The sequence below is a fragment of the Canis aureus genome, chromosome 27 (genome assembly GCF_053574225.1).
Source record: "Canis aureus isolate CA01 chromosome 27, VMU_Caureus_v.1.0, whole genome shotgun sequence".
NCBI lineage: Eukaryota > Metazoa > Chordata > Mammalia > Carnivora > Canidae > Canis > Canis aureus.
The window spans coordinates 14,123,908-14,145,123 of record NC_135637.1 but is presented as its reverse complement, the minus strand read 5'-3'; the positions used below and the strand labels follow the sequence as shown (position 1 = coordinate 14,145,123).

General features: G+C 46.3%; 1 protein-coding gene across 1 annotated transcript; it reads left to right on the top strand.

The window, feature by feature from the left end:
- The first annotated feature begins 8,169 nt into the window (after window positions 1–8,169).
- On the top strand, window positions 8,170–19,570 carry DRC10 (dynein regulatory complex subunit 10). The gene is given in 6 exon segments (XM_077875017.1): window positions 8,170–8,202; window positions 11,650–11,720; window positions 11,722–12,391; window positions 15,078–15,311; window positions 16,939–17,010; window positions 19,050–19,570. Coding segments are annotated over 6 exon segments (1,428 nt in total). The 3' UTR covers window positions 19,398–19,570.
- Window positions 19,571–21,216: the final 1,646 nt, after the last annotated feature.

Here is a 21,216-nt window from a genome sequence, read left to right as displayed (position 1 = left end):
ACATGATTGCAAATCAAGATCATTTGAAATATAGAGTATCGGAGGAAAATACAGAGCATCTTTGACCTCAGATTTCAAATAATAGCAGGTTATACTCCATGACCAATTGAATGCCTTTAACATGGGGCTTTCAAACACAGATTGTTTCTTTCTTTTTTTTAAGATCTTATTTATTTATTCATGAGAGACACAGAGAGAGAGAGGCAGAGACATAGGCAGAGGGAGAAGCAGGCTCCATGCAGGGAGCCGGATGTGGGACTTGATCCCGGGTCTCCGGGATCATGACCTGAGCCAAAGGCAGACTCTCAACCGCTGAGCCACCCAAGCATCCCAGATTGTTTCTTTAACCACAAGCCAGACAAAGAAATACATTTTCCTTCTCAACCTAGTGTGTTTACTTACACATGAATACTTAACTACATGTGATGGACTCTCATATTTTCTATTCTGTTGCATTTATTTTTAAATAACAAATTCACCATTCACTAAAGGGTCACAATCCTTGGTTTAAAAAAAGACACTTCTTCAATGTAGTCAAGCAGTCAGGAAAAGCCAGTGTTTTGCATTTGATAAGATTATGGTTTAAATATTTTCTTAAGTGGGGAAAGTTTATTTTAGAAGACTCTAAAGGCACCACTAGGAAATTCTTCCTTCTGTCTCAAACAACCACAAGGATGCTACCCACAGTCGGGTAGAACCAGAAATAAACACTCCTAAAAAGAAAAGAAAAAAAAAAAAAGAAAGAAATAAACATGCCTAAAGCTATGCCATAACCAAAAGAGGAGTTAAAAATTGTGGTGACTTGATTTGTAAGGAGGAGGAGACTGGAAAAGGAGACATTTAAGGGGCTCTAGTCCTCCTCCATCAGCTGCAGAAATATGAAAATAATGTACAAACTAGTCAAATTAAAAACAAGTAGTAAAAAAGTTAAAAGAGGTTCAATTTTGGCGCTTTATAAACATTTCTGCACAAAAACGTATATATTGAGGAAAACTACATCTCCTATTTTAAGAAGTAAATGTTCAAATGTTAATACTAAACTATATGATTTTTGAAGTCATAATAAAAGTCATAAAAGCTAAACATTATTGAGCCAAGATTTCATTTCATACTCAATGACAGTTCTGTTGAGTGTTGTTCCATCACTGTCCCCATTTTACAGACAAGGAAGCCAAAGCTTGGAGAGGTTGATTGACTTGCCGAAAGCCACACAGTGAGGATTGAACTCCAAATCTGCCTGACACTAAAACCCACAAACTTTATCACTATACAGTAGACTTGTGTTTTTCTTTTCTACTTCAGAGACGGAGGAGATGAAGGCCCAGAAGGCCAAGTGAATTTGCCCAGGACCATAACTGTAGCCAGTGTCCAGTAGAGAATGTTCATCAGAACCAGAAGTTTAGAAATCTGTCCCCAGGAGCACATTCCCTCCCAGCCTCCATCATTATTCCATGTCCTCTGTCTCCAAAGTACAGGGTACCATTGGAGCCCCCAGCCATGGAGTCATTACCACAGATGAGATCCTGTCTGTTAATACCTCCAGCATTCACTGCTACAGCTCCAGCCTGGGAATCTTTTGCAAACCAAATATAATCCACAAAACATAGGTTCTCAAAAAGGACAAAAGAGGATTGGGTAATAGTTCGTAAGTGGCAATGGGGGGAAAAAAGATGAAAAAGAAAAAAACAAATTTGATTTAAATCTTTTTGTTTAAAAATTCCAAGCCCTGAGTACAGGGATGGGAAACAATCCATAGGCCAAATCTTGACCTGCCGTTTTCATTATTAAAATATGGCACTATAGGGATCCCTGGGTGGCACAGCGGTTTAGCACCTGCCTTTGACCCACGTCGGGCTTCCGGTGCATGGAGCCTGCTTCTCCCTCCGCCTATGTCTCTCTCTCTGTGTGTGTGACTATCATAAATAAATTTTTTAAAAAATTATTTTAAAAAAATATGGCACTATTGTCCGGTTCTAATTCAGCACATAATGTATTTTTTTAAATAACATTAACCTATTATGCTGACATCTCTGTACGAGGTAATGGGCCTCTCGTTAAAGCTGGATTTGCTATCTCTTCATTCATTCAACAGTGATTTGTTGAGTGCTTGCTATGCCATCATGTTTTGGGATAGCAGTCTTCATCATGGATTTTCTACCTCTTTCTAGCCTCTCACTCTCTCTGCTCTAGACTTAGAAGGCTCAGATAAAGCACCCAGAGTTCTTCTGAAGAAAGCTATTTGCATGTTTCCCAGACCAGTGGGATCTTCTGAGGCTAAAAGGAAAAATTCCTCCTGCTTCAAAGGCAAAACCTCTGTGTATCAACCCAGCAAGTAGGTAGTGAAATCAGAACTAAGTGACTAGGAATCCCCTCACCATCAAAGACTTCTTTGAGTCCCAAGTAGGACTTCAGGGAGTGAAGCAGGGAGAGTTAGGTTAGGTTAGTGTTAGTGCTAGGTCCTGGGGGCCTGGGCTGAGTGGGAATTGTGTATCTCAGAAATGTGACAGAGCTGTCAAAAGTACATGAAATCAGTTCTGCAAATTGTGGAGTCCACAACATGGTTTGATTCAGCCATGTTGAATTCAGCCAGAATTGCAAATTTTCCACTAGGGTGGAAAATAAAAACGAAGACCATGACCTCCATCTCTTGTGGAAACTTCTTTTTGCCATCTCTACCTCCAAGCATATTTCTCACCTTACACCATTCTTTCTTAGCTCTCTACATCTAAGCTGCAAGCAGCTTTTTTTGTCTAGTCATGGGAAGTACCAAAACTGGAGCTGGGAAGGCAGAAGAAAAATCTCAGTCAAAGCTAAAAATCATGCAGGAAATATTAAGTTGTCTAGGAATACATTTACTCTGAATTTTAGACAGAGGGCTGGTATTAGAGAGGATGTGTTTAGCTCATTTTTTTGGTTCAGTGATACCTGGTTTAGGAAGAGAGGTACACACATGGCACTGATCCTATTTTCATCGATTCCTGTAATGAGAAGCCTATGCTGAAAGCCCCTTTTAGGACTCTCTGAATTCTAATTATATCAATGAGAAAGTCTCAGTTTGGTGTTAGTGAGTCTTTTCTATATTAGCCTTATATCCTGTAACTTTGCTATAATTTTGTAAGTCTAGAAGTGTGTATATTGGTTCTTTGGGATTTTCTACATAAATAATCCTGTCACCTGTGAATAAAGATAGTTTTATCTCTTCTTTTCTAATCTATACATTTTACTTCCTCTTCTTGTCTTGTTCCACAAGCTAGGACTCCACTATGATTGTTAAACAGGAAGGATAAGAGGTTACATTCTTGCCTTATTCCTGCTCTTAGGGAATAAACTTCTAGTTTCTCACAATTAAGTATGATGCTAGCTATAGGGTTTTTGTAGATGTTCTTTTTCAAGTTGAGGTAATATCACTATATTCCTCACTTGCTGAGAAGTTTGTTTTGTTGTTGTTTTTTTAAAAATCATGAACAGTTTAAGAGTTTGTCAAATGCTTCTTTGCACCTATTGATATGATATGATTTTTCTTTTTGTTGATGTAATGGATTACATTAATTGATTTTTGAATGTTGAACTAGCCTTGCAGACATGGAAGAAATCCCACTTGGTCATGGGCTATAATTCTTTTTATACCTTGTTGGATCCAATTTGAGGGTTTTTGCATCTATGTTTATGAAAGATATTGATTGGTCCGTAGCTTTCCTTTCTTATAGTGTATTTTGTCTATTTTGGTATCAGAGTAATGCTAGCCTCATAGAATCTGTTAGGAAGTATTCATTCTGCTTCTATTTTCTGGAAAAAAATGTTAGAGAATTGATATAGTTTCTTCCTCAAATATCTGGTAAAATTTACCAGTGAAATCTTCTAGACCTAGAGTTTCCTGTTTGGGGAAGTTATTAATTATTGATCAATTTCTTTAATACATAAGGGCCCATCGAGATTATCTATTTCTCCTTATGAGAGTTTTGGTAGATTGTATCTTCAAGGAATTAGTCCATTTCATCCAGGTTATCAAATTTATAGCCATAGAGTAGTTCATTATATTCCTTTATTATCCTTTTAACACCCATGGGATCAGTAGTGATGGCCCCTCTTTCCTTCTTGACATTAGTAATTTATCTATTCTGTCTTTTTGTTAGTATGTTTGTAACATCTCCCTACCACTTGCTAATCTTCCTTTGCAACAATAGAGATCTGGGCTTGCACTCATTGCCCCTGGGCAACAGCACCCAGCTAGAGTAAAATAATTTCAGGCTATAGACATTATTACCTTCTATATAAGGAAAATGATACAGATTTTTCAGTTACAGTGGAGATACTTTTTAATGAAAAGTACTTAAGAATGAAAGTGTACTTCAGAAAAAAAAAAGTTGAGTTAATAATAGTACAGCTTGGTCTTTAGACTTGGCAGAAATCCCAAAGGTGGTGTGCTAGTGAGAGAAATTTAGACAACCCTAAATTAGAACCAATCCTCATGGAGGCTTCCTTCCTGACCCAGAACCCATGTTTTGCCTCATACATGGTGCCCTCATGCTGCCCAACGATCCCTGTGTCATGATCAGTTATGAGGTGTGTCTCGGTAATTAGTTTATAATAGGCTCCAAAGTATGTAATAATTGACTCAAAAACATAAAAGTCAATGAGAGATGATTCAAGGCTTACCCTCAAATAAAATAATTCAGCCACTCACTAACCTGCAATCTGATAAGCTCTCTTACGCTAAGTGAAAGAAAGGGACGGGGTGACAGCCCTATGGTTGCAAACTGTGTCTAATCCTGGGTACGCCCAGGGACACTACCAGTGGGCGTATACATGTATATAAAATGACAAATACGAATATTCATATTTGTAGTTACTAAGTAGATTGAATGCTCTAGGAACTGAATCTTGAACACGTCTGTCCTCTTGGGTCACTGCTTAGCAGGATTTATTGAGACTGGACCAGCAAAGAATCACTGTGCCTGGTCCACTGTAAAAGTCGATCTTAAAATTGTGAGACCAGACAGAGCAGCAGCTACAGGGAACAGGCTCCCCCGAAAGCCTGTGTGGGTTGAGACGCCTCTGGGCCACTTAGGAGCTGTGAACTCCTGAAAGCATCTAACCTCCCTCTGCCTCCCTTTCTTTGTAAATAGAGCTAATAAAAGCAACTATCTCATAAGGTTGTTGTAAGGAATGAAGGAGTTAATTCTCACATAGCATTCAGAACAGTGTTTGGTATGGAGTTAGTTCTCAAGGGTTAGCCAATATTAAAATGGTGATCTTTAAAATGAGATCCCCCCCCAAATAAAATAAAATAAAATGAGATTTCCACCCCCCCAACACACACAGTTTTGTTTACCCCCCCCCCCGACTATTCCACCTACCATTGTTAGATTTGTGGGGTATTTGCAAGGGTTGGGTTTTCTTCCTCTTTTTCTCCCAAGGCAAAAAAATATATAATCTCTCTGAAACCTTTTTTTTTTTTTCAAAATGTTCTGAGAGTGAAAGTAATAAAATATCCAACAAGCCTATTTGAATGAAGACGAGGTGTAATTTGCATGATAAAGATATATTTCCATTTATAAAGTTCATCAGCAGAATTAATGACAAATAAAGGGAAGATCCAATTAAAGTTCCCCATCCATTAACAATCTTGCTTCACTCTCAGGGCAGGGATTTTAAAAGGAGAGGCTTAAGCTGGAAATGATTTAAATATTAAGGTTGGTGGCATTAAAAAGGACATGAAACGATCGTATCAGGATTCAAGGAAAAGAGATTCTCCAGTGATTTTTGTCATCAGAGTCAGATGCATTTCCCCCAATCCTTGTTCCATCGGCTTTTTCGTGTTCACCCAAATGAGCTGTCAAAAACTGATGGGCGTCATCATAATCAAAGAAAACAAGTTTGCCCTTTAAAGCAAAAGAGGTAATTTGGCTGAAAGCAAATTGGAAACATTTCATATAACGTTGCATTTCCAGCCGCAATCTCTGAAGAATTCAGGCATTTTGATTTATGCCTGAGAGCTTTGGGGGACAATGGGGAGAAGTGTGTTCGTGAAATACTTTGTTCACGTTTTTCATGTGGTCATGGAGCAATGATCCTTCATCCTAAGAGGAGCCAAGGAAGCTCCCTTAGCTGTCCCTAGAACGTTATCTTCAGGAAAAGCCTTAAGGGAATTCATAAGATTGACTTGGGAGCAGAAAGTGGTGGGAAATAAAGAGATGCAAAATAATGCCCTCCTCCTCTCAGCTGTCAACTCCCAGAGGCTTCTGACTTTGGGACCCATTTTGCCTGGCTTAGGAACCCAGCAGCCTTAGCATCTGATCTGATTTGCCTCTCTTCCTGGCTCATAGTCACTGGAGATGTTTCTCTCAGTCTTACCCTTCTCTCCATTTACTCTGGTTTTGAGAACTGAATATCTCCTGTGGCTTCGGATAGCCATAACTTCTCCCTTGCATCTATATCTCCATCCCCGAGGCCTCCCTGGAACCCCCTAGATCGTTCATTATCAGATGCCTAGAGTATTCTCAGCTAGGGTTCTTTGATGGCAAGCAACAGACACTGTCCATGGCTAAAGCAAAATGGTGAAGGAAGAGCTGAAGAATGGGCCTCAGAAAGGACAGCAGCCAAGGAAGTACTGGGGGTCCTGGCTGCAGGATCTTTAGCAACCCCCTCATTCCCACCATCTCTCATCTAAAGATGACCTAGTTCCCACCATCTCTCATCCACATGTGACTCTCCCAGATTCCCGGGAGGAAGAGAGCAGCCTTCTCTGACCTGGCAGTCCCACCAAGACTGCATACAGTGTGAGAAGAAATGAGCTCTCCAATGGAAAACCAGGGTACTATCACCTGGCAGAGAGGACATGGATCACGGGGAGGCAGAGACACCCTTTGTCCGCTGTCTATCCCAGTGACAGGAGTGAGAATTAAACGAGTTTAAAACTGAGCTCTTTGTCCTCCCTTCCAAACTTCTCCCAATTTTTCTAGCTCCTCAGGGCCCCATCTTTGTCTCCCAGGCCCCCAAACGCAAAACGGTCTCACTCATCAAGTCCTGATGACTCCTTCTTCAAAATGTTTCTTGTGGGGATCCCTGGGTGGCTCAGCGGTTTCATGCCTGCCTTTGGCCCAGGGCGCGATCCTGGAATCTGGGATCGAGTCCCGCATCGGGCTCCTGGCATGGAGCCTGCTTCTCCCTCTGCCTGTGTCTCTGCCTCTCTCTCTCTCTCTCTCTCTCTCTCCCTCTCTCTCTCTGTGTGTCTATCATAAATAAATAAAAATAAATATTTAAAAAAATGTTTCTTGCATCTACAGATAGAGTATGACAATGAGAATGATGAAAATGGCCCAGGTAACCTGTCCACGCCAGCCCCAGACCTCTCCCCAAGACAGTGTTGGGGATTGTTTGTTTGTTTGTTTTTTCAGTGCCCGAAATGTAGCAGGGATCAAAATAGAAAAAGCCCCTACCTTCATTAGAGCTTACTTTTTAGGGGAAGGGGAAAGACAGACAATAAACAAACAAACAGGCCCATTTAGAAACATCAGATGGTGATTCTTAACCGGGAGAAATGTAAACAGGATAAGGGATTAAGGGCAGGGAGGAGGAGAGGGTTTATATTTTAGGAAGGAAATCAGGGAAATGCTCACTACTACACTGAGATTTGAGCAGAGAAGGAAGTGAGTGAGGGAACAGCTTTGCAGATATTTAGAGGAATGTTCCAGACCTGGGCCTGGGGGTGTGGGGGTAGTAGTGAGCAAATAGCAAGTGCAAATGCCCTGTCAGAGGTTGGAGCACGTTTGACATGTTCAAGGAATGGAATGAGTGCAGAAGGGCGAGTTGTAGCGGCGGCCAGGATATGTAGGGCCTTCCTGGTTACTATAGGGACTTTGGCTTTTATCCCGAGCAAGAGGAGAAGCTGTTTAGTGGGGGTGTGCTGGCAAATGTTCAACACCCAGTTTGGTGGGAAGGGGTGCTGACTTGTAGTATTTAACAATTTCCATGGTATAATACTTCTGCCATGGCTGATTTCAAGCTACTCATGGCTTAACAACCAGCTCACAAAATACCCTGAAATTTTAACAATCAGCTCTTGTGAACTGGATTTGGAGCAGAAGGGTGAAAGGATCTGACATCTTAAAAGTCTCCCTCTGGCTGCTGTGATGAGATGAGACTGTGGGGCAAGTGGGCAGAAGTGGGATGACCGGTAAAGAGATTATCACAGTCATCTGGGTAAGAGATGATGGACCCCTGGAAGGTCCAGTGGCTCAATGACATCAGGGACAGCATTACTGCAATTCTCTTAACTTTTCCTTCTCATTCATAAAGTGGCTACCACTGCTCCAGCATTAAAGCCCAAGTTCAGGGAACAGAGGTGAAGCCAGCGATGTCTTTCTTTTGTATTGGGAAGCTATAAGGTTTCCCAGAAGCCCCTAGAAAACGTCTCAATTTTATTGGCTCTAACAGTGTCTAAAGCCACTCCCAACCGTAAAGGAAGTCGAGAAGTTGAGCATTATTTCCAGCCCCTACAATATAGGCAAGCAAGAGGGAAGGAGGTTGGAGTGGAGATGGTGCCTGCAAAAAAGGGATGTAACCTTATAAGAGCCCACTAAAAGACTTTGACCCAGTCTGGAAGCCCAGAAATGGCTTCCCTGAGGAAGTGACACCTGAACAAAGCTCTGAGTACAAAGAATTAACTTAGCAAGGAGGAGGAGAAAAGTGTTACAAGAAGAAAAAACAGCATGTGCAAAGGCCCTGAGGTGGAAGATTTATAATATCCCAACTTATCTATCTGCCACCAACCCTTCCTCTATAAATCACCCATAATGACCAATCTTTTTCAAAAATCTGATTTTATCCTGTTACATGTTTCCTGATGTCTAAAGGGATCCCAATTTCCTACAAGATCAACTCCAAAGTCCCTACTCTGCTATTGAAGGCTGGTCATGACCTCAACCTATTCTGTGAAGACAGCTTTCTGCCCTTCCTCCTACAGCTGTTGAACCTTCATGTGTGCATGTTTCATATTCCAAACTAGTTTGTAAACTCTGGGAGGACAGGAACCATACCTTGCATCTCTTTAATATTCCCAGGGGCTCAATAAATGCCCAAATAGATGACTGGAGGGATGATCCTTATTGCAGGGAGCAGGAGCAGATGTAAGCAGACAAGTTAAGAAGCTCTTTAATCATCCAAGTGAGAGATTATAAGGCCCTCACTCAGTGGCAGAGAGGCTGCCAAGAACGAAAGGACTGGGAGCTGTCTAGGAAAGAACACTGAGGGAACAGAGTGTCCGCCTCAGATGTGGTGGGTAATGAAAGTTGGGGGGGGGCACTTGGGTTTCCAACTCCAGCAACTAGGCTGACAGAATTGCCAATCATCAGGACGAAGGATAAAGAAGGAGGGTGAGGGATGGGACCATGGTGGGGTCCCTCTTAGACACAGTATGTTGGGAAGCCCAGCCAGTCCTGTGCAGGAAGTGACCATGTGGTACGTCTGGGTCTCCAGCCACACCCAGACACTCAGACTAGGAAGTCAACACAGTCCTAGACTTGGGATTTTGGTTTCCCTGAGCTAATAATGCTAGTTATTAGTTATTGAGCACTCACAATGTCCAGGCCCTGTTCCAGAAACTTCCCATTCAATCTTAGGATCCCTGTTTCATGGCTGAGGAAGCCCAGGCTTAGGGGGATTAGATAACCAGCCCAGGGTCCCCCAGCAAGGGTCTGAACCCAAGTTGGGCTACTGCAAAGTTGGTACTCAGCCATCATGCCATGTGGGCAACATCAATGACTGATTTCTCATTGCTGCCATACATTTTTCTGAAAGTCTTTAATTCAATTAAATTAGCATCGGTACAGTGCTGTTAACTACAGGTTCAGCTTGGTTTGGAGTTTACGTTTTTCTATGTGTCCATTTTCCAATCCAGGATCCAACATTGCATTTAGTGAAACGGGTTTTAAAAATTGTGTTTTGAGGGATCCCTGGGTGGCGCAGCGGTTTAGCGCCTGCCTTTGGCCCAGGGCGCAATCCTGGAGACCCGGGATCAAATCCCACGTCGGGCTCCCGGTGCATGGAGCCTGCTTCTCCCTCTGCCTGTGTCACTGCCTCTCTCTCTCTCTCTCTCTCTGTGTGACTATCATAAAAAAAAAAAAAAAATTGTGTTTTGAGGGGCAGCCCGGGTGGCTCAGGGGTTGAGCATTTGCCTTCAGCACAGGGTGTGATCCTGGAGTCCTGGGATCGAGTCCCACATCAGGCTCCCTGCATGGAGGCTGCTTCTCCCTCTGCCTGTGTCTCTACCTCTCTGTCTCTCTCTCTCTCTACTCTCTGTGTCTCTCATGAATAAATAAATAAAATCTTTAAAAAATAAGTAAAAATAAAAATTGTGTTTCGAGGGGCACCTGAGTGGCTCAGTGGTTGAGCATTTGCCTTTGGCTCAGGGCTTGATCCTGAGGTCCTGGGATTGAGTCCTGCATCAGGCTCCTCTGCCTATGTCCCTGCCTCTCTTGTGTCTCTCATGAATAAACAATCTTTTTAAAAAATTGTGTTTCGACGCCATTGTTCATCTTCCCCCGATTTTTATATCCATACTTAAAAACCAGTGCAGCTGTGCCATGCTGATCCTGGTCCCATTTGCTCTCAGCTGTATTATCTGCTCTCTCCTTGTGCTGCTCTGTCTCAGGCTGCTGACAACTTGCAGGTTGCAGAGCCCATGCTCTCTTGTCATCTGGTTTCTCAACTGGACTTGGCCAATGGGAGGCACTGGTGTTGGACTGGTGGGCGGGAGGAAGAAGAACCCACAGTGTTTCTTCTCTCTGCAGCGGCCCCAGCTCCTTGGGGGCTACAGCTCCTCCTGGACAGGAAATGACTATGGTTCCAGGTGACCCTTAGTCCCCAGGTGACCCTTAGTCCCCAGGATCAATACCACCTCCTTCTGTGGGGGCCTCCTACCATTGACATTTGCTGGCTGGCTTCCCCATCCCTGGTTAGCCTCTCAACTCTTTCCATCACCTGTATAACTAGTTTTCTGTATTTAGATACTTTTTTTTTAAAGATTGATTGATTGATTGATTGATTCATGAGAGACACAGAGAGGGAGAGACATAGGTAGAAGGAGAAGCAGGCTCCCTGCAGGGATCCCAATGTGGGACTTGATCCTAGGGCTCCAGGATCACTACCTGAGCCAAAGGCAGATACTCAACCACTGAGCCACCCAGGTGCCCCTAGATACTTCTTTTTTAAAGTCCCCTAGCATTGACTTTTTTTCATTCATGTTAAGTCACCATGATATCTGTTGCATTTATTTAAATGCTTGTTACTGTTCATAGCTAAACAGATCCATGTCAGTGGATACTTCATATCCTGCATAGTTAACTCACTTCAACAGCATGGTGTTCCCTGCCTGACGCCTTTGCCTAAGACCCACCTCTCCACTGAGTCCTCCCACCCTTGTGGCCTGAGGCTGTCACAAAGCTAGAAACTGCTTTCAGGAAGAGGTTCTGGGTAAAAAGCAGCAGGCCACCAGGGACAAATTATGTTGACGGTCTGTGGCTGCCGTGGCCATACCAGCCACATCCTTGCAGCATGGCTCTACTAACCACTCACTCCTTCCTTTGCAGGGTCATCAGAGACAATAACAACTGGAGGCCTCTGTAATCTAGCAATGTTTCAATCTCCCAGGGCATACAGTCTGCTCAGAAAATTGCTCTAGATGTCCTCACCGTGGCCGCTCTCTACCAGGGCCCTGACATCAAGAATGGGGTTGATGGCAGAGCCATCCCAGAAGCCCGCCTCACTGCTAAAACCCTTGGTCCCCTCTAAGTCCAAACTCACCACCATTGAGACCAAGAGGATCATGTCCGTACTGGACGAGACCATCCACAAGGTAGAGTTGGTGACTCTGCTGTCATATGTGGCTTCTAATTACAAGACTCTGGAGGGGATGCTGGGACAGGATATCTTGAAGGCTGTGAGGGAGCACGAGGACCTCTGCCATAGCCTCCTGGACAGTGTCATTTACCTGCGGGATAAAGAAAGGCAGTTGCAGGAGGAGGAAGAGGAGGAAGGGTGGTGCAGAGACCGCCTCTTCTCCTTAGAACTGCAGAAATCCAGCCTCCTGCCACTTATGCAACAGATCAAAGAATCTACCAAGGACATCCTCAGACTCTTGCTCAATAACCCACAGGCAGCAAGGCTCTTGCAGATGCATACAGTGAGCAGAAGCACAGAAGCCCAAAATTTTATTGATTGCCTGATAGAACTACGGGGTTTCCTCTTCGAGAAGCTGCTCACTAGTCCCATGGAAGCTAGAGATAAGAATCAGTTCATACAGGATATCAGTAGACGGAACAGGAGGAACCAAGAAATCATCGATGCTCTCGAAAATGAATTGGCAACGAGCATGAAGAACAGAGATGCAGAGGTATCGTTTAATGGTATTGGTCAGGTTGTGGAAGGAGCCACACAGAGGAGCCAGACATTTTGGCAGTTGGGTATTTCCTTCAGTGATTTAAATACCTGCTGTTATTCATTCACTCTACAAATATTGTCGGGAACACTGGCTACATATCAGGTCTTAAGCGTAAGTCCACATGGTCCCTGCCTCATGCAGTTCATGGGAGGTAGGTCTTAAAGAGCTAATTTAATTACAGTTTTGAGAAGTACAATGAAAGGTAAGCTTGGAGTGCTAGAAGATAATGTTAGAAGAGAAATGAACTTAGACCCAAAGCATGTGAGATGTCAAAGCCAACACATGAAGAGTCAAAGGGAGTGAACCAGGCAAGAGAGGTAGGCAGGGGCCTGCCAGGCCAGCAACAGGCAGACTTTTTCTATGAAGGACTGGATAGTAAATGCTTTAGGCTTTGCCCTCAGATCACATAGTGCCTTTGAGGTCTGATCAAAGAATGTGATGTCTGTCATAAGGGCAAGGGGCAGATGGGACAGGTGGAAGCTCTAGAAGAATTTTTAAGAAGGGAACTGATAACATGATCCCAACCTAACAACCATTTGGGACACATAGCTATGTATTGTGCTTTACATACATTTTCTCACTAAAGCCTAACAAAGTCCCTGTGATGTGGGTATAAGTATAGGTTTGGCTGCTGAACACAAGAGACCCAAAATAATAGTGGCTTAGTCACGGTGGAAATGTATTTCTTTCCAGTGGAAAAGCTGAAGCAAGCGTGGCAACTCTGCCTCCTAAATTGTGAAGGCTCTTTCTGTCTGGCCTTTCTGCTGTCCACCACACAGGACTCTAACTGTGGACCCAGAAGACCCCCACCATATCACTGCTAGTATAGCCAGCAAGTAGAAGAAAGGGGAGGAAGGCCTTAATACTTGCCTCTTAGGGATGCAACCTGGAAGTAGCCCACCTTACAGTTCTTAGCCACACCCGGGGTGGGGGGGCACTGGCTAGCGATGCTGGGAAAGGTGGTCTATAGCTGGGGCCACATTCCCAGGGAAGCATTCAGCTCCACAGCCTTTCTGGGGGCAGGAGGAGCCGATCCTGAGCTGCAACAAGCCTGTGCTGCCACAGACACTTGCACTTTCATCGCCCCAGGATTCACAGAGCTCAAGACCCTCCAAAGCTGTGGGCTGCCCAACCTCCCCGCACAGTGGCTCAGACAGCCCCTCCTTCCTTATGTTCTCACCAACTTCGTCCTTCAAGGCATTCCTCAGAGTTTACTGATAAGCATTTATGTGGTTATTGTGATTATTGGATTTGGATCTAGCATCCCGTAAGAGGACAGGGACCTTGTCTCTTTGGGCCCACTGTCATGCCCCTAGTGAGCCTGGCACTAAGCTAAGAAGGACATGAAAACTATTTTCTTTCTTTCGTCTTTCTTTCTTTCTTTCTTTCTTTCTTTCTTTCTTTCTTTCTTTCTTCATTTTATTTATTTATTTGAGATAGATTGAGAACAGAGCAGGGGGGTGGGTGGGTGAAAAGAGCCAAGGGAAAGGGAATAGAAACAGACTCCTCACTGAGTAGGGAGCCCCAACTCAGGGCCCAATCCCAGGACCCGAGATCATGACCTGAACTTCCCGCAGATATTTCCCTGACTGAACTCAGGCACTCCTGGAAACTATTTTCTGAGTGGAGAGATGACAGGCTCTTGGGTACTTGGTCAGGGTAGACTGCTCACAGGTTAGAAGGGTGCCAGTGAAGGACAGGGAGAAGGGCTCCAAATGGCTTTGTTGGTCCCATTCAGGTGGTGGAAACAGTTGAACAAATCTGAGGTCAAATCCCATTTTTCCAGGTGGGCAGATTTGCTCATGTCACTTAGATCTCAGTGTAAAACATGGGGGTGACACCAATGAGGCCACTGTGAGGTCAAGGAAAGCTCTGACTGCTGATAATACCGCCCACTCTAGAACCCAACATGTAGGTCAGGAAGCCTTGCCCACAGGATAGGCTTGCTCCAAAGGCATGCCTTCCCTCACTCTTGGCAGGAAGCGAGCCCAGACCCCCAGGCCCTACTGCCAGCTGACCCCAGCCCCAGGCCGCTGGCATGAGCCAACCCTAGCACTGATGTGCTCAGAGAGAGACTCCAGGGCTTGTGACCCACCTTTGGAGCTTATGGACAAAACAGCCCCATCTTCCATCTGGATTCCTGTTTTAGAGCCAACGGAGGGCAGGGGACAAGTCAGGCCCTCAGGCGTCAGCGGGCGGCAATCCCCACAGTATGTGTATCTCCTGCTTTCACGAATCATGCCACGTGTCTCTGCCAACGAGCAGTCCCATTCTGTGCCCTGGGCACTGCCACTGCCCCAGACCGTTCGGCAGCGTTACTCTGGCTTGCCTGTGCCTATCACTCATGCCAGGAAGTAGAGGGCGGTGACTGAGAACGTGGGCTCTATCAGACAGACCTGTGGCCTCAAGTCCCAGCTCAGTTGTACAGCCCCAGACAGATGACTCGACCCCCTTGAGCCATCAATTACCTTGTCTGTGAGCAGGCTATCTCCATCTCCCCTGGGCCTTAGGGGCAGGATTCTGCGAGGTAATAAGGCAAGTTGCCCATTCCATCCTCAGCGGCCTGCAGCCCATGCCACTCCTGGGATTACCGGGCATCGGGTAGGTAGTAATGGAGCTTCTCATCTTCCTGACCCAGGTGGAGAAAGAGAACTTTGTGATCCAAGAACTGAAAAACCACCTGCACCAGGTGCTCAAGCTCTCAGAAAACAGCCTCTTCCGCATCAAACAGGAGGCGGAGAAGCAGCAGAAGGCCTACTTCCGGGCCTCGCAGGCCAGGGTGTCCAAGATGCAGCAGGAGATACTGATGCTCAGGTCCCAGCACCACAACCTGGTCATGGAAAACCAGGAGGCAGAGCAGGCGCTGAGGAAGGTGCTGCCAGGGTGTGGGGACAGAGGAGGCCCTGGGGCAGGGGAGGGGCAGAGAGAGGTCTAGTGGGAGGGCAGGGTGTGGGAGGGCTACTCCAGGCCCCCAGGGCACAGCTCCCTGGAGGAGGAGGGCATGGGGCCAGGGGAAGCCTAGGATTGAGCCAAGCATCCCCTGGGAGCAGGAGGGTGCTGTGCATAGATCCTGGGGACTGGGGCAGAGAGACCATCCCATCCTGCGGCACACTGGCTATTCCTTAACTACTCTGAGCCCAGCAGTGATAATACCCACTTGTTGTGCAAAGGAGCTCATACAGCTCCTGCGATTTCATAATTCCCTCCAGCCTTGGTTTTTGCCATCTTTAAAGCAAAAGTGATCAGATTGGTCTGCCGGTCATTAGGAGAATTGTATGAGATCCCCCTAAGAAAGAGTGCAGAGTAAGCGCTCGGTAAATGTCATCTCTTCTTTTGCCTCCTCCATCATCTCCACTGAGCCCCAGTGCACGTACCCAGGTTGCTCCCAAATCTCTCTCCCCACAAAGGGCACCTGCTCTAATACTTGTTCCCAGGTCTTGTTTAGTGTCACGACTCCTGAGCACCTGGGGGCAGCCATGGACCACTCCTCCATAAGAAAGCACAGATCCACCTACATATACTGGTAGACGATTCTTGGAGGCATAGGCCCTCTGAAGCCAGCCCGACGCTGGTGTCCAAGTTAAGAGTTCTTGCTCTGCAGGATTAGGAAGTTGGTTTATTTATTTCTTTTTCATTGAGGTGAAGTTCATATAATATAAAATCAGCCATTGTAAAGTGAACAATTGGATGGCATTTAGTACATCTAGTATTGTACAGCCCCCATCTCTGTCTAGTTCCAGAACACCTCCATCCCTCCAAATAAAACACCAGACTCATTAGCCATCACTCCCCAACCCCCTTCCCCGAGCCCCTGGCAGACAACCAATCTGCTTTCCATCCCTATGGACACTTCATGTAAATGGAATCACACAGTATGTGGTCTTTTGTATCTGGCTTCTTTCACCTAGCATTGTGTTTTCAAGGTTCATCCACATAGCATTTATCAATTCCTCATTCCTTTTTATGGCTGAACAATATTCCATGGTAAGTATGGGAGCTGATATTTTACAAATTAAATTATGTCCTTCGCCTACATCTAAATCCATCCAATCGCTTCCCCTCTCCCTTACCCTAGAATCTAAACTCCTCCCCCTCTGACATTTCCTTCCATGACACAGCTTCTCACTCTGACCTCCCTGGGACCTTGCTCCTCCTCAGCCACTCCACTCCAGCTACACTGGCTCAATTTCTGTTCTTAAACACCACAAGCCTGTTCCTATGTCAGGGCCCTTGCACTTGCTGCTCCCTCTGCCTAGAATGTTCTGGATTCACACCTCTGGCGTCAATTCCAGTCTCTACACTCATTAGCTCTGTGATCTTGGGCAAGTGAGTCAGCACATCTATCTCATCCTCAGTCTCCTCATCTGTGAAATGGAGGAGAACCTTCCTTGTTGTGTAGATTCAGTGGGCAAAGCATGAAAGCCTGATGCAGAGCAAGTTCGGTGCAATTTATTGTTCACATTGAACAAGTCATCAAACAGACTTGTTGGATTTTTTAGAAGAAATATAAAGTGGAGACGGAAATCGAGAACTGGATCCAGAAGTATGATATGGAGATGAGTGCGAAGCAGGTATTTGTGCTGCAAAAATCTCTTAAGTGCATTTCCCATGATCCTCTAGGAATGGTCCATGTTCTATGCCAAGCTCTGGGCCCCCCCAGATGGTCTTCCCTGCCCCCTTCTTAGGCTGAAGATTTGTCTGGCCTGGGGCAGCCAGGGGAGAAGTAGAATAGGAAGGAGCCAGAGCTGGAAGCTACTGAGTGCTTGTCACTAGGCCTAAGGATCTTGGCTCCATCTAGTGTCCACATCCCATACTCACTGTTCCTTTTGCGCTCAACTGTCTGCAGTTTCAAGACCAGGGCTCCTTCCTGGCTGACTTAGGTACAAGCTTGCCTCCCGTACTTCACTCAGTCACCCAGAAACTTTCCACCATGGGCCTGAGATGTGCCATGTGCTCGAGTAGCACAGAGAAGATGGTCCCCATTATCATTTGGAGGATCTTTCTACCCTAGTGTCACCAGCTGTATGACCTGAAGCAAGGGGCTCCACCTTTCTAGCCTGACTCTGCATGTGATCAATAGAGGCAGTAATGACCAGGCTGGGACCACAATGTGGATGCAGTGAGGTACCATTGTCACAAATGCTTGTACCTGGAACAGGACCTGGCCTGAAGGAGGGGCTTAGGGAAAAGTGGCCTGGTAAATGAAGTGCCCTCGAGCCCCCTCCCCGCCTCCCCAGGCTTTGTGATAACATAGGTGGCCCAAGGTCCCAAGTTCAGGGCCAGGAAGGTGTGGCAAGCATTGGAGATGACATCAGCCTCTGAGTGGTCCAAAGTCAGGAGAAGGGCAAGTTGGGGCCTTGCTCTGATCCTGAGTGCTCTGGGGAAGAGGGACTGCAGAGGCTGTGCTCTTGTTTCTCTGGTCCCAGTGAGGGTGGTGGGTTCCTCATCAGCAGAGACCAAGTCTACTCAGCCCTGGGCCCTCGGGTAGCCCTTCACTTCTGGTAGATGTTCAGCAAGTATTAGTGGAAGGGATAGGTGTGAATGGCATCAGGAGGCAGTAGCTGGACATAAGGAAGACCGTGGGACTTAATCACCTAAGAAAGTTCCACTCTGGGTATCTTTTTTTAAAAGATTTTATTTATTTATTCATGAAAGACACACACACACACAGAGAGGCAGAGACAGAGGCAGAGGCAGAGGGAGAAGCAGGCTCCATGCAGGGAGCCTGATGTGGGACTCCATCACGCCCTGAACTGAAGGCAGACGCTCAACCACTAATCCACCCAGGCGCCCCTTCACTTGGGTATCTTTGTGAGACACACCGCTTCAGTGGTGGGAGTTTGCATTAAAAAAAAAAATTATTTATTTATTTGAGAAAGAGAGCAAGAGTATGAGTGAGCAGGGGGAGGGGCAGAGAGAGGGAAAGAGAGAGTCCCAAGCAGACCCTCTGCTGAGAACGGAGCCTGACGCAGGGCTCAATCTTACGACCCTGAGATCACGACCTGAGCTGAGATCAAGAGTCAGATGCTTGGGATCCCTGGGTGGCTCAGCAGTTTAGCCCCTGCCTGCTTGTGTCTCTGCCTCTCTCTCTCTGTGTCTCTCATAAATAAAATAAAATCTTTAAAGAAAAAAAGAGTTGGATGCTTAACCAGCCGAGCTACCCAGGCCCCCCAGAGCTTGCATTTTTATGTCCTCACTGTGTGCCTGGTACCACATCCAGCACATTGTGTCCACCTCATCATTTAATCCTGCAAAAAGCTCCCACCCACTACCTGGGTTTGGAACTGTCCTATGTTTCAGAGGACAAATGAAGCTTCAGTGGTGAAGCTCCCAAAGGCACAGCCAAGCTGGGATTTGATACCCAGCCTGCCTAACCTACCAGCCTAGATTCTTTCCTTCTTCCTGAGATGACTCAGGAAGGTCTCACCTCAAGTGGGGTTGGACCACATCACCTTTCCTGTTCTCATCCGGGCCTCAGATGCAGAAAGGCTTAGTGGGGGCAGCACTGTTGAGTCCGAAGCCCCTCTGGGACAGGTGGGGGTGTCTGAGGGGGAGGGTGGCAGGCAGTGCTCTCTGCTTGGTGACCCCCACCCCCTGACCCTCATCTCAGGATGAGTACGAGGAGCTTGACACCATCCACAAGGAGGAGAAGGTCCAGCTGGAGGAGCTGAAGCAGAGGCACAACGTGCTCGTGGAGGAGTTCGCCCAGATCCGGGCCGAGCGGGAGATCAATGCCAAGAAGAGGATGGAGGCCAAGCAGGAGATGCTGCGCATGACGCGGGCCGCCACGCTCATCCAGGCTTTGTGGAAGGGCTACCTGGTCCGCTCCATGCTCAGGTCCAGGAAGAAGAAGCGGAGCAAGAGCAAAGAGAGGGACAAGAGGAAGGGCAAGGGGAAGGCCAAGGAGAAGGGGAAGGAGAAGGCCAAGGGGAAGGCCAAGGCCAAGGCCAAGAAATGAGTCTGCTCCTGGGGGCCCCATTCCTGGTTTGTGTCTCTGTGCTCCCCACTTCCCAGAGAGCAGGCCATGAGGCCACAAGGAGGGGGAGCCTTGCCATTCCTGGCTGAAATGATTTTTCAAAGTTAAAAGTCTTTTTAAACCACATCCTACAAATAAATGTCTTTTTGCCCAGGGCTGTTGGCCATGTGTGTTTGTCCACACATGTAGGTGCCCTTCCCCTGGGGAAAGCATGCAGGCCAGGCCCTCAGCACAGAGCCATTCCTTCTTTAAGCCTCAACGGGAAGCTGGACCCTGAACTGCAGCTGCCTTCCTGACCTCAGACTGCAGTGCCATGGCTGTGGTGGACACAGCAGCCACCAGGGTGGTGGGTGTGGTCACAGCTGCCTGCAGAGATTGTGGGAGGTGCAGGTGGAGAACTCCAGGAGGACGGGGGTTTCAGGCTGCCTTCAACCCCTGCTCTAGGATTATCCATTTGCCCCCAACTTCTCCCTTATCCAGCAGTGTGAAAGAGCCTCTGCATCATAAACCAGCAGCCTTACATTAGCTTTATTTGGTCCCCAGGTAGTTGAACTATATATGTATATATATATATATATATATATATATATATATATATATATATTCATTACTGGCATTTAAAAAAATCAGGGACTGTCCTAAAGAAATGCAGCTTTCTGCTTTTTCTGGAAAAATCACATCCAGATATCCTGGGGTCGGCCGGTCTTCTAGAGCCAAGCAGCAGCCAGCCCCTTTTAGATGGCAGACACTGCAGGTTGCCCCAGTCCCCACTACTCCCAGCTGCCTTCCAGACACATGGCCTCCTGCCAGTTGCCCCAGTATCATCACACTTGGGCTGTCACCCTCTTTAGCAGTACTGGGGAGGAGGGGCATTTCTGGCTGGTCTATTACAACAGAGGCGAAGGAGATAAAGGCAGAGGAGAGCTGGATGTCTCAGGTGAAACCAAGGAGGAAATGAACTTTTGTGAAAATTCATATCCTACGTGTTTCAAATGCAGTGTCTGTGCCAAGAGCATAGCTGCTTGCTTTGCTTGGGGCCATCCTGACCCCTGTAGCTGTCTGCACGTGCGTCCCTGATGTCCCAGGTACTGGTGGTCCCTCCCAGACCAGTTCCCCACGTGTCTGCTCTTCCCCTCCCAGAGGTGGAGGTACAGAACCAAAGATACGGCTACCAACTGGGCTCTTAATCCCAGTGCTTCCTGAAAGTGCATCAGGGCAGGGGGGCAGTGTGATGGGGACACAAAGAGGCCAAAGCCTGGCCTCCACCCAAATCTGGCAGGATCCTGGGATTTGGGGTGCAACTCCACCCAAGCAAAGGCTTGCTGTTTCTCATGACCTGACCCAGGAGGTGCAGGTGACAAGGAGCAGAGCCGGAGAGCAAGGTGCTCCTGGACTGCTTGTACCTCAGTCCTGAGTGCTCTCCAAATACATGTTAACTTTCTGGTCTTCCTGGGCTTCGCCACTTAGCCAAGTTCTCGTTACTCCGTCTTTCTGGAAAATGTGAAAAATGTATGAGGCCCATGTTGCTAAACCTCAGTTGTCAACTCCCAAACTCATGATTTCTGCCATTGCCTTATTATATATATATATATTTTTTTTAACTTTGCTATTTAATTCAACCCAGGCCTATATTGGCCCTTGCCCTAAGGAAAATAAAATTAGTCAAAGTCATGGCTTTGATGAGCTACTGATATATTTTTAATATGTGGAAATAAATACAAGATTATTAAAATTTTTAAAAATGTCCACCCATGAGTCACCCAGATCCTCTGTTCCCCACAGGCCATACACTGTGCCTGGG